Consider the following 13,113-nt stretch of genomic DNA (forward strand, 5'->3'; position numbering starts at 1 on the left):
TCTGAGCCCTCTCCCTGGGCACACAGAGCAGGTCACAGCATGAGGTCATTGTCTTCTGACAACATCTCCCTCTCTTGCTGTTACCCCAGACAGGAGCCCCAGCACTGCTGGTGATCCTGCTCATTTGCACACATTTACCTTGTCAAAGGCAAGTGGTTCAACTCCCTCCTGCCTTTAAGAAGAAATTTGCCTTTCAACAACCACAAATCCAGGTTTGTGGCTGATGTATGACATAAGAGGCACCAGCCAAGAGCCCTTTCCTCCTACTCATTGAAGCTCTTCAAGTAACTGCACCGGCCTTTTTGATGCTCATTCAATCCCTTTGTTGAACAAAGCAGTCTTTGAAATGGCCCATCTTCCATGAGTGGCTGCTGAGCAGATTAATTACTGCTGTGGGAAGTACCAGGTTTGATAATGGAGTTTTGCTGCTTTAATTTGTACCTTGAGGTTGGCCATTTGTGATAAATGAGTTCAGAAATGTGAAAGAGCATGGGGGAAGAGCAACCTCCCAACAGTACCTGGTACCTTTAGTCTTTAATCAGAGCCCCCCAGATGAGGAAGAGGAGGTTTGGGGGTGTCCTGTGTCCCACCACTTGTACACCTGGTGAAAAACTCCCCAGCTTTGGCAGGTTTTGTGCCTGTTTAGGAACATCACATTACACAGGATTGCAGAGGTGCTTAGGCAGTTCCAAAGCATCCCAATTCCCTTTTTTTTCCATGAAACCACACAGAGTTTGTCCCATTTCTGTTAGGATCCATATTTTTAGAGTGCAGAAGCTGCAGTGATACTCCTTCACTGTGTTTTATGTAATTCCCATCTCAAAATTGCTTTGTTGGAAGCAATTTCCAGTAAAACTTAACATTTCTGGCAAAGCTGCCAATTTATCATTGTCTAAGTGCTTGGGATGGTGTGTTTGAAATACACCTGTAAGGGCTGAATTCTTCCCCACCTTGCTGTGGTGTCTCAGTTACGCAGTTTCTGACTCCCAAGAGGCACTTTTGGCCAGTCGGGGTCAGTTCTGCCCCCTGTAGCAGCACTCGCAGCGTCACCAAGTTGTGTAGGCAGAGTCATCCCATCTCTCTGTTGGGAAAAGCTGCCCAGAGAAATGTGTTGGGTGTCTGCAGGTTCCTGTGAGCAGCCCAGGGTCAGGAGGACTCCTGGTGCCCCAGCAGGACGTGCTGGTGGCCAGCAGTGCCACCAGCGGCTGTTGGCGTTTGCCCTGGATGTGTTATCCAGCGTGAGCTTAAAGTGGGATATAACAAGGAATGTTTTTGTCCTAGTTGTTGAATGTTGGACCGAGGAGATCTCAGCCAGGCCAGAGGAGGGAGCCCAGGAAGATCATCACTGTGTGTGTGAAGGAGGATGTGCACCTGAAGAAGGCAGAGAACGCCTGGAAACCAAGCCTGAAGAGGGAAAACCAAACTGAGGACCCAGAAAATGTCAAAACCCAGGTGAGAGCAAAAGCAGGTTTGAGGGTGCAGCAGCTGCCCCAGGTAATGGTATTTGGCTTCCCTCTTATATCAGACAGTGAAAAAGGGCAATGAATTCCAGTTGGAATTCCCCTTCCTTGATGGTATTTTCTGTATGTTTATTCTTGACCTGGTGTTTAAATGCCAGTCCTGCATATTAAGCAGAGAACACCAGACAACCTCCTGTCTCTCTTCCAGGGTTGCTTTCCTACTGCTGTTTTACTGGAATATTTCTGTCTCTGTTGTAAAGCAAAGAGCCCTACATTCCCAGCACAGAACTTGGTTTTCATCTCCTTTTAGACTACGTTTCTTCCCTGAATCCTCAGCAAGACTGAGGTTCCTCTGTAAAATCCCTCAGTTGGTCCTGCCCAGCCCAGCGGTGCCATCTGAAGCTGCCTCTGTCCTTCTCCCCCTCCTCTCCTCCATGGGGCACTCGCTGTGGGAGGAGATGTTTGTCTCGTGGTCAAGTTTGTAATTTGTAAGATAAGTTGGGATGGTGTTGAAGGATACTGGAATTCTGTTCTTGGAGCTAATGGTGGCATTGTTGACCTCATTATCATCCTGGATAGGAAAAAATAAAGTACCTTAAAGTGAATTATAGGAAAGTTTGATTATCTCTGGCTGAAGGAGACAGTGGCCACTCCCTGTTAATATACAGCTCATGGATTAAACTGATATAAAGAAGAGTATTTCTGACAGGAAGGGCTTTGTTGCACTTGACAAAAGCACTTGGGGGTGTTTTCCAAAACTCCTGCCCTGCAGTCTTGGTCTTTGGTGACCAAGTGAGGACTGGGGTTGGGCTGTGCAGAAGCGTGTGGTGTGTAACTCAGCTTCCAGACATTCCTACAGGATATCTCCATTCCCCTGTGGAGAGCATCCTGGCTCATTCCTGAAATCCACGTGCACCACTTGTGCCTGAGCTCGCAGTGTTTCTGTCCCTCAGGAGCTGTTCCGCAAGGTACGGAGCATCTTGAACAAGCTGACGCCCCAGATGTTCAACCAGCTGATGAAGCAGGTGACAGACCTGACAGTGGACACAGAGGAGAGGCTGAAGGGAGTCATCGACCTGGTCTTTGAGAAGGCCATCGACGAGCCCAGCTTCTCCGTGGCCTACGCCAACATGTGCCGCTGCCTGGTGACGGTAAGAGCCGCCCGGGAGCTCCTCTGGGCTCAGGGGCAGCGACAGAAACTGCAGAGAGCAGAGTTAAATGGCAGCTTCTGAGTGTAAGTAGGAATAATTAATGTGGAGTCTTGGTTTGTTGGCCATGCCCAAGGCAGAGGGATTTGTTTGGAGCAGTTGTTGGGAGTTGAGGACTCCTTGCCTCCACCTGGTTTGCAAGATGAGTCGTATTTGGGAAGTTCATGGAATCACAGAAGCATGGAATAGTACAGGCAGGAAAGGGAGCTTAAAGCCCTTCTCAGTCCACCCTCTGCCATGGGCAGGAGCAACTTCCACTATCCCAGGTTGCTCCAAGCCCCCTCCAGCCTGGCCTTGGACACTTCTGGGGTGGGCAACCACAGTTGCTCTGGGCAACCTGTGCCAGGGCCTCCCCACCCTTCTGTGTCCTTCAGTTCCAAGGGAGCCCAGGATGAGCCAGGCTTTGCACAGATCATTCTCAGGTGGTGAATTTGGGACAAAAGAGCCCTCTTTTCCCCAGGTCCTTCATGACATGCAGTGAAGGAATAGGACTTAAGCCTTCAGCACAGAACAGGAGTGTTTTCAAGCACGGGGTGTTTTTAAGGGAGAATATGGATGGAAATGTAATTCATCCCCGGGTGGAGGTGGTGTCAGCCAAGTTTGGAGTGTGACTTTACATGCACAATGTAAAACTCCCCTGGAAATCCTGATGTAAGGCTTTACTTCCGCAGCCTTGCGGAGCTACGCAGCTCAACATGAAGAGCAAAATAAATTGTTATGGATGACCCCTCCTCTGTGGAGTTTATCCCTATTTCTGCTGATGTTTTTCTTCCTTCTCACTCCAGCTGAAAGTGCCCATGGCAGACAAACCTGGGAGCACAGTAAATTTTCGTAAGTTGCTGTTAAATCGCTGCCAGAAGGAATTTGAAAAGGACAAGGCTGACGATGATGTCTTTGAAAAGAAGCAGAAAGAACTCGAAGCTGCTACCACTGTAAGTGGTGTTTTTCTCCATAAGTTCTCAGAGCTCCCTCAGAAAATTATTTCCTTTTGAAACAGCAGTTGATTTTGGGGAATTTTGGAGTTGAGACTTTCATTCTGTCACTGTGCCTGAGAAGAATAAAAAATACTTGCCTTGACGGTGGGTTTATCCCAACATCTTTCTGGGCTTTAGGAGAAAAAGAGGGAACAGTGTCTACGAAGATAAAACTGGATCTTTCCAAGAGTTCTGTGCACTGGGAACGTGGTTTTGCAGAGCTGTTTTCCTGTTTTACAGCCAGAGGAGAAGACACGGCTCCACGACGAGCTGGAGGAGGCCAAGGACAAAGCCCGGCGGCGATCCATCGGGAACATCAAATTCATCGGCGAGCTTTTCAAGCTGAAGATGCTGACGGAGGCCATCATGCACGACTGCGTGGTGAAGCTGCTGAAAAACCACGACGAGGAGTCCCTCGAGTGCCTTTGCCGCCTGCTCACGACCATTGGCAAGGACCTGGACTTTGAGAAGGCAAAGGTGGGGCAGGAATGGGAGCGAGGGATGAGGTTCTCTGGGCAGAGCTGGAAAAATGGGTGTGGGGTGGTTTTTATTTGAAGATTTGTTTTTTCTTCAGGAATTTCCATATGGCATGAGGAAATCATCCGCTCCTCTGTGGATGTTTCATCATGACCTGGCCTTGCTCCCTGCTCTGTAATAGATTCTGTATCATTTTCAGCTGTGCTATCCAGTTGTTATTTCCAAAGATTTTATCCAAACACACAGTCCAAAAAAGCTCAATGTTTCCTTTTCCCAAGCTGAATGTTCCTCTTCCTTTGTAGCTCCCAAAACATTATTATTTCCAGTTGAAGGTTTGTGTTACCTACAGAAGTCACCATGAAATGTGTTGCTCAGGTTAAATCTGCAACACCCTCATTAACCAGTCCAAGCCCCCACTTGAGCCTCGGGGGTTTCTGTGTTTTGTGTCGTCCTTGTCCCCAGATGTGCTGGGATGTGCTCCTGCACTCTCCTCCCCTTTTCCAGCAAATATATCTGTAGCACAGAGCATTGTGCAGTCCAAGAGCTTCCCTTGGCACAGACAGCCTGCTGCTCCTTCACAAAAACCAGCCTTGGGATGAACAGCTCCGGGGTTTTGCCAGGAATCAGTGGGGCTGGGCTCTGGAAACAAACGGAGCTAATTGTGTTGAGCTGCCCCGGGCAGGGAGTTCCCTCTCCACTCAGGGATCTCAGGGATCAGGGCAGATCAGTCCTGAGCCTTAGGGGGAAGGAATTTCCCAGGCTGTTCCGTGAGCATTGACCAAAACAGCGTGGTTTATCAGCAAACAGGCAAACGTCCCGTGCTGTGGGCGCAGCACCATTCTCCATCAGTTTCTCCGTGTGCTTTGGGAGGAAAACTAGGTCTGACTTCCAGGCTGAGGTCAGGCTGGACGAGGCCTGGATGCTGTTTTGGTTTTTTGGAGCACTCTAAAAGTCAACATTTTGGTGCTTTGCTGGTTCTGAACCCTCGGGCTGGGGCACGGCAGGGCACGGAGCTAAGGAGCAACTCCAGATACATCTGTCCTGTTTTTGGGATTGGTTATTTCTGTCAAGACTGAGAGAATCCTTCTTAATGGGGGAGACATTTTATTATGTGTTTTTATTGAAGCTGAACTGTTAGTCATAATTTAATTAAAACTTTTAAACAAAGTCTATTGGAAATACTTCCCCATCATTCCTAACTTTGGAAACACTTGCTCCCAGAGCTGGAACTTTCCAAGGCAAGGCCAAACACAAATTTTAATGGATTTTTTTCTTGTTTGTTTAACTACAAGGAAAAGGATTTAGCTGGTTTTTAGTGAAGAGAGTGGGAAACATGGTAGAAAACTGCTCTGAAACTCTTGTTTGAAACAACCAGAGGCCCTAATTTGAGAAGAAGGCTTTTTAGAGCTTGTTGAGCCAAATTAAGACCTAACAAGAGCTTGTCTGCTGATCCCAATTCATGTCTTGGTGTGAACCTATTGAGATCACAATTTTCTGGATGAGGAGTTTGGGTCTTTTTCCCACAGCTGAGCCCATTAAACTGTTCTTGGAGAAAGACCCAGAGCTACTGCTCAGTCTGGCCTGGCTCAGCTCAGGGGATAAACCATGGAATGATGTGTCTGAGGCTGGTTTTGTACCCATTTTGTTTCCTGAGCCAGTTTTTCTTGGGCTGAGGTGAGCACACAGCTGATTTGAGGGGGGGAAGCTCAGATTGAGATATATTTTTAATGAATGTAATGTTTATTCTGTACATGCAGAGGGTGTAGATGGTTTGTGTAATTAAAAACGCAGAGGAAGTGTGTGCCTGCACAGTTATGCCTCATCTCCTGTACATGCTGCCCTGTGCACCCTCAAATCCATCCTGGAGGAGTGTACAAGACCCAGCACTCACCTCTCTGGGGAGCAGCCCTGTGTCCCTGATGTTTCTAGCACAGAAATCCCAGAATGCAGGACCCACTGGGTGCCCCTCCAGGGAGCTCCAGGGAGTTTTCATTTTTCTCCACAATGTTCTGATGATGTTTTTCTTGTCTAGCCCCGCATGGACCAGTATTTTAATCAGATGGAGAAGATTGTGAAAGAGAGGAAAACCTCCTCAAGGATTCGGTTCATGCTTCAGGATGTAATAGACCTAAGGCTGGTAGGTCCTAGCTCCAGTGAGTAAAAGTGTGAAATCATGGGTGCCCAGACCTGTCTGGGCTGGAAGGAACCTTAAGGATCATCTCATTCCACCCCCTGCCATGGCAGGGACACCTTCCTCTATCCCAAGCCCTGTCCAGCCTGGTTTTGGACACCTCCAGGGATCCAGAGGCAGCCACAGCTTCCATGGGCAACCAGTCCAGGGCCTCCCCACGCTCACAGGGAAGAATTTCTTCCCAATATCCCATCTGACCCTGCCCTCTGGCAGTGGGAAGCCATTCCCCTTAGTCCCCAGTCCCTCTCCAGTTCTCCTGGAGCCCCTTTAGGCCCTGAAGAGGCTCTGAACTCTCCCTGGGGCCTTCTCTCCTGCAGGTGAACACGCCCAGCTCTGATGCCAGTCTGTCATGTTCCTTTCCATATCCAGGCTGGATAAGCTGCAAGAGCAGCATGCAAGAGCTGGGATTCATGGCTCAAGAGCTGGGATTCATGGCTCAAGAGCTGGGATTCATGGCTCAAGTGGGATGTTAGGGGGAGATCTGCTCCCCTTCTCCCCCAAGCCTGGCTGTCCAAAGCCAGGAAATGTCTCCATGTTGTCCTGGTGCCATGGTCAGTACACATGCGGTGCAGGTGAAGATGTGACCGTGGGTGGAACAAACTCTCCCAGCACCTGCAGTTTCCCCCCAGGGGAATTGGTTTGGGTTGTGTGGAGGCTGAAGTCACCATTTTGGCTGCAGGTAGATAATTACCCCAACAGCTGTAATGAGGCTGCAGCAAGATAAGGGATAGCCTGGTCATTCCAGGTCTGGAGGGGTCTGGGCACTGCATGGCTGAAAAGACACATCAAGCAAGGAAAGTGTTTTTGGAGTGACTGCTGCTCCTCTCTGCAGGATTCCTGTGTCAGCCATCACCATTCCTGGAGTGCAAAGCACTGTCTCCACTTTAAATCAGTCACTTCTTGCTTTTTTTATTTTCAAGGTTTCATTTCTTCCCTCAAGCTTGGAGGAGAGGCTCCCACAAAGAGTACCAGGCATAAACAGAGAGTGACAGCAGCTCTTCTCTTTCCTCTGAGCCTTGAAAGAGAAGCTGGGAATGTGCAGGCTGGGGATGAACATGTCCTGAATTCAGTCAGGTCTTTGCTGCAGTCTCTGTACCTGAGTACAAGGCTCTGCTCTTGGGTGTTGGGATAACCATGCCCATAACATGTCCCAGCTCCACAGGATTTTCTCCAGCCCCTCTAAGGCATGACAGGGGTGGGAGGATGAATCCTCTTTCCCAATATTCAAACTCGCCACGTTCGATGCTCCCCTGGAAGTTTCCCTGAGCACGTGTTTGGTTTTTTTGCTTCTTCCCCAGTGCAACTGGGTGTCACGGAGAGCAGACCAGGGCCCCAAGACCATCGAGCAGATCCACAAAGAAGCCAAGATTGAAGAGCAGGAAGAACAGAGGAAGGTGCAACAACTCATGACCAAAGACAAGAGGAGACCGGGTAAATAAAAGCCAAGTTGGCTGCTCATTTCACATCCAATGGTCTTAGAGGGAATCCCACATTAAAGGAAAAAATCTGTGGGTTTTTTTTTTTTCCTAAATGTAATGAGCAGTGTAATGTAATGGGCTTGATATGGCAGAGGCTGGAAAAGGAACAGATCTGCCATGTATTGGCTGTGGGGATTTTCAGGGGCAAATCTCATGGGTGAAAATAACCAACCACAGGCCAACAGTGCTTACACATTCCTTTCATGCAAACCATGTTTGATTTTGTGACAGGCTGCCAGAAATCTGTTCTAACCACTTATTACTTAGGAGTCAGATTTGCCATTCATTCTCATGCACTGCAGAACTGCAGAGTCTCATTTCAAGAGAAAAACTTCTAATTTCAGGAGTAACTGTATTGTCTTTAGTTGTTAAAGTCATGAGGTGCTGACTCTGTCTGAGGGAGTGTCTTGGCATCACCTTAAACTGCTCCTGGCCCTCAGGGCATTGTCTGAAGACTAATTTGGAGTGACTGGGAAAATTAAGACTGGGACAGAGCAGGGCAAGGAGAAAGTAAGTTTGGGGATTCTTTAAGTATTGGGGGATTCTCTAAGGATTGTCAAATGAAAATGCTGTTTTCAAAAATCAGCGTGTAAAGAAAATCCATGTAGACTTTAATTATCCTAAAAGTGACTTAGGGGAAGGTGAGGAACCTGGGAGTGTCTGAGGGGCTCTGTGTCAGACCAGCCAAGCACTGCAGGAATTGTGGGGTGAGTGAGGTTCTGCCAGGGAAGCATCTCACCTGCTCCTTCTGCGAGCTCGTGAACGTGCAGCACCCACAGCAACGCAGAGAAATCCATGCAGGAACCATCCCTTCCAAAAGCAGCACCTGGAAGGAGCGAGAACTGTTCTGTGAGAGCACAGGCAGGCAGGCTGGTTATGGCATGCCAGAGAAAAGGACATTCCTGAGCAGGATTCTGCCCATCAGAGCAGCAGGGTGAGCTGAGCTGAATGTGGCTCTGTTTGTCCTCCTCAGGTGTCCCGCGGGTCGACGAAGGCGGCTGGAACACTGTGCAGGGGGCAAAGAACAGCAGAGTGCTGGACCCCACCAAGTTCCTTAAAATCACCAAGGTAGGTGCCAGCACAAGCCTCCTTCAGGGCAACAAAACATCTGTTAATCCAGGAAGGACCGGGATGGTGTGTGCAGGTCAAAACATGGGGCTGGGACATTTTAAATCCTCTGAGTTAAATACTGTGTGCAAATCAAGCTGCATTATCTTCTGGATGTTCCTGTTTTGTCCTGAGGGAAAGGAGTGTGCAGACTTCTTTCTCAGGTTGACAGTGTTCTTTTAGTAATCCAGAAGCTCTCACAGTCAGAAAATCTGCATTTTACTCAGTGATGAAAGTGTGAGCCAGGGTATTGTGTGACATGGAGATGCAGCACAGCACCCATGTTCCATGGGTCTCAAACACCTGCTGGAAATCCTTGGCTCCCTCAAGTTCTTAAGATTACTCTGATGCTGCTCCTCAATAAAACAGAGCGGCCACATCCATTTTGATGTGTCACAAATAGCAGCACTCCAGACTTAGGATGCTCCACTAGAATGAGAAGAGCTGTGTCTACTCTTAGAAGTTTCTTGACTTGGTGGCATGATTGCATCCCAAAGTATGTGATAAACTCTCATGTTCATCCATCAGATGAGAATCTTCCTGTTATTTCACCATTAAACTGGTGATTTTGGGACAGTTTTCCAGGCTGCAGGTTGGGCAAGTTGGAGATTTCTCCTTTGTCAAACTTCAGAACAGCTCTGGGTTTTCTTGCCAAGGAAAAGTCTGACCTTTGCATAAATCATTGAATCCTAAATATTCCCTTATCCCACTTAATGTCACTTGCCCTGAATTTTTACGCTCAGTGCCTGGATTCTCGGAGAGCTCTAAGGCAGGACCTGGACAGACTGCAGCCCTTCTGCAGATCCAGTCAGTTTGTTCCTTCTGAAAGTCATAAAGCAGTCTCCAAAACTTCATTAGCAGGAGAGGTTCAGCCTCCTCCTGCCTGGCCTTACCACTCACCTGGGGAAAGCCCTTCCCCTCTGTTCCATACAAATGGAGCTGCTGGAGCAGCTGCTTTGGAAGGAAAGAGGAGCTCCCATGAGATCTGTGAGGTCACAACCTCCTTGTCAATAAATTCTCCAACTGAACATTGTAAAATCAATATTGTCTTCTTGCCAGACATCACTTCTTCCTCCAGGTTCTGTGACCTGTTGTCGTCCTTTGCCCTCTGGATTGTTTGGTGCCCTGCAGATCCCCCCAAAGCCATGACTGGACAGTTGATGGACAGTGAAACTGGCTTACACATCAGAAACAAACTGAATATCTTTCAAATATGGATATACTGAGCTTTTCTACCTTCCTGAGCTTCAGAATTCCCAGTAAAAAGAAGCTCCTGCTCACTGTGAATGTCTCTCACCTCTCACTGACGTTTGGAAGAGCCTCTTTGTGATGCCCTTTGTTGTTTGTGTTCCCTGTCTTGAGCCACAGTTTAGTCTTCCAAAAATATGTGAAGTGTATTTTGGTGTAGACGAGACTGGGATTATTGCCAGAACATCTCCCATTTATTATTACACTGTATGATTTGCCCTTGTACATCCTGGTGTGTTTTACAGCCCACAATAGATGAGAAGATTCAGCTCGTGCCTAAAGCCCAGTTGGGCAGCTGGGGGAAGGGCAGCAGTGGTGGAGCCAAGGCAAGCGAGATGGGTAAGTCAGGATGGACCCTCACCCTCGGCTTTGCTGCCAAGGGTTTGGGTGGGGTTCACAGAACCAGGGAATGTCCTGAGCTGGAAGGGACCCACAAGGATCAGAGTCCAACCCCTGGCCCTGCACACACACCCCAACAATCCCAGCCTGTCCAAAGGCTCCTGGAGCTCTGGCAGCCTCGGGGCTGGGACCATTCCCTGGGCAGTGTCCAGCACCTCTGGGGAAGAACCTTTCCTGATCTCCAGCCCAAACCCCCCTGGCCCAGCTCCAGCCCTTCCCTGGGTGCTGTCCCTGCTCACAGGAGAGATCAGAGCTGCCCCTCGGGAGGAGCTGCAGCCCCAGTGAGGGCTCCCCTCTGGCTCCTCTGCTCTCTGTGTGAGCTCCTGGCAAGAAGGGTGGAAGTGGGGCAGGCCCAGCCTTTCCCTGCAGTTCTGTCCCCGTGGCTCTGGCTGAACTGCTCGGTGACCTTGAGCTGTCAGCAGCTCCTGACCTTGTCGCTCTGCTCTGTGTTGTCTCCACCATCTCCAGACTCCTTGCGACCAAGTGCCACAAGTCTGAACAGATTTTCTGCCCTGCAGCCTCCAGTGTCCCCAGTATCTGCCTCATCTGCATCTTCAGAACTAGAATCTCGCAGGGCCTTAACGAGGTGAGTGTCGCTCCATCGCTCTTCTGCTCTTTGCACCCCCTGCTCTGGCACCAGCACTTGCACAGAAGATAATTCCTTGCTTTTTCAGGAATGGCTGTGTCCTTTTCCCACTCAGAGTTACCTTTGAACATGCCTGTATTTTATAGTATCATAGGGGAGAAAGGTGGAATTAATTTTTAAAACCATGTTGATTAATGTTTTAGTTTCCACTTCACCCTTCAGTCAAGGGTAGTTGTGTTTAACAGATTACAAACTCTTCAGATAAAATGTAGTAATAAATAGGTTGGATTTAATGGCTATGAATGGAGCTAGGTCAGTAGGTTTATTTATCCAGGAAAACACACCTAAAACTCTGCAGAAATGCAGCATAAAATTGTGTCTGACCCTTCCCAGGAGGTGTGACCTGCCCATGCTCCCACATTCAACAAAAAACTGCAGAGCCTCTTTCTCACTCCAATTCCTTCAGGGCTGCAGCCGCTCCGGTTTGGAGCATGAAACATGTATTAACCCTCAATAATTTATTAACTCTAGACACGGTTTATAAATGTACAGTTCATTTAAAATGTCACTGGATCTTCCTTCCAGTGCACACAAGCTGCTGAAGTGTTTTCCTGGGTTGTGCCTCTAATGTTTTCCCTTCTATTTCAAGTAAAACTTGGGCTTACCTGGAAATTACTCCATTTTGTCATCGTTTTGCCCAGTTTATTCATTAACACAATGATTAGTAGGGCAGATTGTTGTCACCTGTTGTTGGGAGCCCTCACAGTTTGGGAGGTATTTTTCAATTAATGGGTAAAAAATACAACTCTCATGGGATCACAGAATGTTTTGGGTTGGAGAGAGTTGAAAGATCACCCATTCCCACCCTCTGCCATGGGCAGGGACACCTCCCACTCTGCCAGGTTGCTCCAAGCTCCCCCCAACCTGGCCTTGGACAATTCCAGGGATTCAGGGGCAGGCACAGCTACCCTGGGCACCCTGTGCCAGGGCCTGCCCACACTCCCAGGGGGGAATTTCTTTGTTACATCTAATCTAAAGCTCTCACACCATTTCAAAGGGAAACAGAGTCCTTGTGTTATAAAATTCACTATTCCATGTATTAAATGGGTGCTTTAGAGCACTGCTTTTCCACATACTCTCTAGGAAGCATTGGCTGTTCTGTCCACTCTGGGTATTTGTGTTTGTGCATCTCTGAAATTAGTTAATTTTGGTTGTGTGTATAGCTGTAAGAAAGAGTGAACAATCCTGCAGGGCTCGGGGGGTGGTTTTCTCCTGCAGTGAAGCCCTCGAGTCCCTTTTCTAAGCTCTGAGCGGGTTTTTGTTTGGCAGTCGCGGGAGCACGGGCAGGGAGAAGAACGACAAACCTCTGCCAGCTTCCCTGTCCCGGCCCAACACCTTCCTCCGGGGCAGCAGCAGCAAGGAGCTGCTGCTGGACAACCAGGCCCAGGAGGAGCAGCGCAGGGAGATGCTGGAGACGGTGAAGCAGCTGACAGGAGGCATGGAGGTGGACAGGAACAGCACCGAGGCCGAGAGGAACAAAGCCAAGGAACCTGGTAACGGCTCCTCTGTGCTCGGGGAGCCTTGCTGAATGTGTGGGAAGGCACAAGGGAGAACCTGTCAGGAGCAGTGACAGGTGCCTGTGCAGGGCACTGTCAGGCTGCTGCAGCTGGGATGCAGCTCCCAGAGCTGGGTGACCCAGCTGAGTCAGGCAGGCGTGGGCTTTATCCCTCTCTGCAGCCCTGGGGGGATCCAGCGGGGCTGAAAGGCTGCAGGTGCCAGCACAGCACCACCCCATGGCATTGTCTGCCCTGTTTCTGTCACTGTCCCACTGGCTTCTGCACACAAAGTCCCCCAAATCAGTGTCAGTTCTTCAGGAATGCTTTTTCAGTGCCCAGTGAAGTCATATCTCCCCTTTTCAAGCATTCCCCAGGGCCAGGGCGGGGATTTGGGTCTGGGACAGATGATGCACAGCAGCTTTTTAGCAC

General features: G+C 49.0%; 1 protein-coding gene across 28 annotated transcripts in view; it reads left to right on the forward strand.

The window, feature by feature from the left end:
* The window catches only part of EIF4G3 (eukaryotic translation initiation factor 4 gamma 3), a 143,256-nt gene that overhangs the window by 114,779 nt on the left and 15,364 nt on the right, over positions 1–13,113 (forward strand). For all 28 annotated transcript variants that reach the window (XR_014949729.1, XM_085558445.1, XM_085558434.1 and 25 more), the window contains 10 exons: positions 1,282–1,452; positions 2,414–2,611; positions 3,454–3,600; positions 3,883–4,119; positions 6,152–6,256; positions 7,609–7,741; positions 8,762–8,856; positions 10,389–10,482; positions 11,011–11,128; positions 12,458–12,681. Coding sequence is in view for 27 of the 28 variants with exons in the window: in XM_085558445.1 (XP_085414571.1) it covers positions 1,282–1,452; positions 2,414–2,611; positions 3,454–3,600; positions 3,883–4,119; positions 6,152–6,256; positions 7,609–7,741; positions 8,762–8,856; positions 10,389–10,482; positions 11,011–11,128; positions 12,458–12,681 (1,522 nt within the window). In the remaining variant the exon portion in view is untranslated. The remainder of the gene's footprint in view (positions 1–1,281; positions 1,453–2,413; positions 2,612–3,453; positions 3,601–3,882; positions 4,120–6,151; positions 6,257–7,608; positions 7,742–8,761; positions 8,857–10,388; positions 10,483–11,010; positions 11,129–12,457; positions 12,682–13,113) is intronic.

This window comes from Lonchura striata, chromosome 21 (genome assembly GCF_050655825.1).
Source record: "Lonchura striata isolate lonStrDom1 chromosome 21, ASM5065582v1, whole genome shotgun sequence".
NCBI classification, from domain to species: domain Eukaryota; kingdom Metazoa; phylum Chordata; class Aves; order Passeriformes; family Estrildidae; genus Lonchura; species Lonchura striata.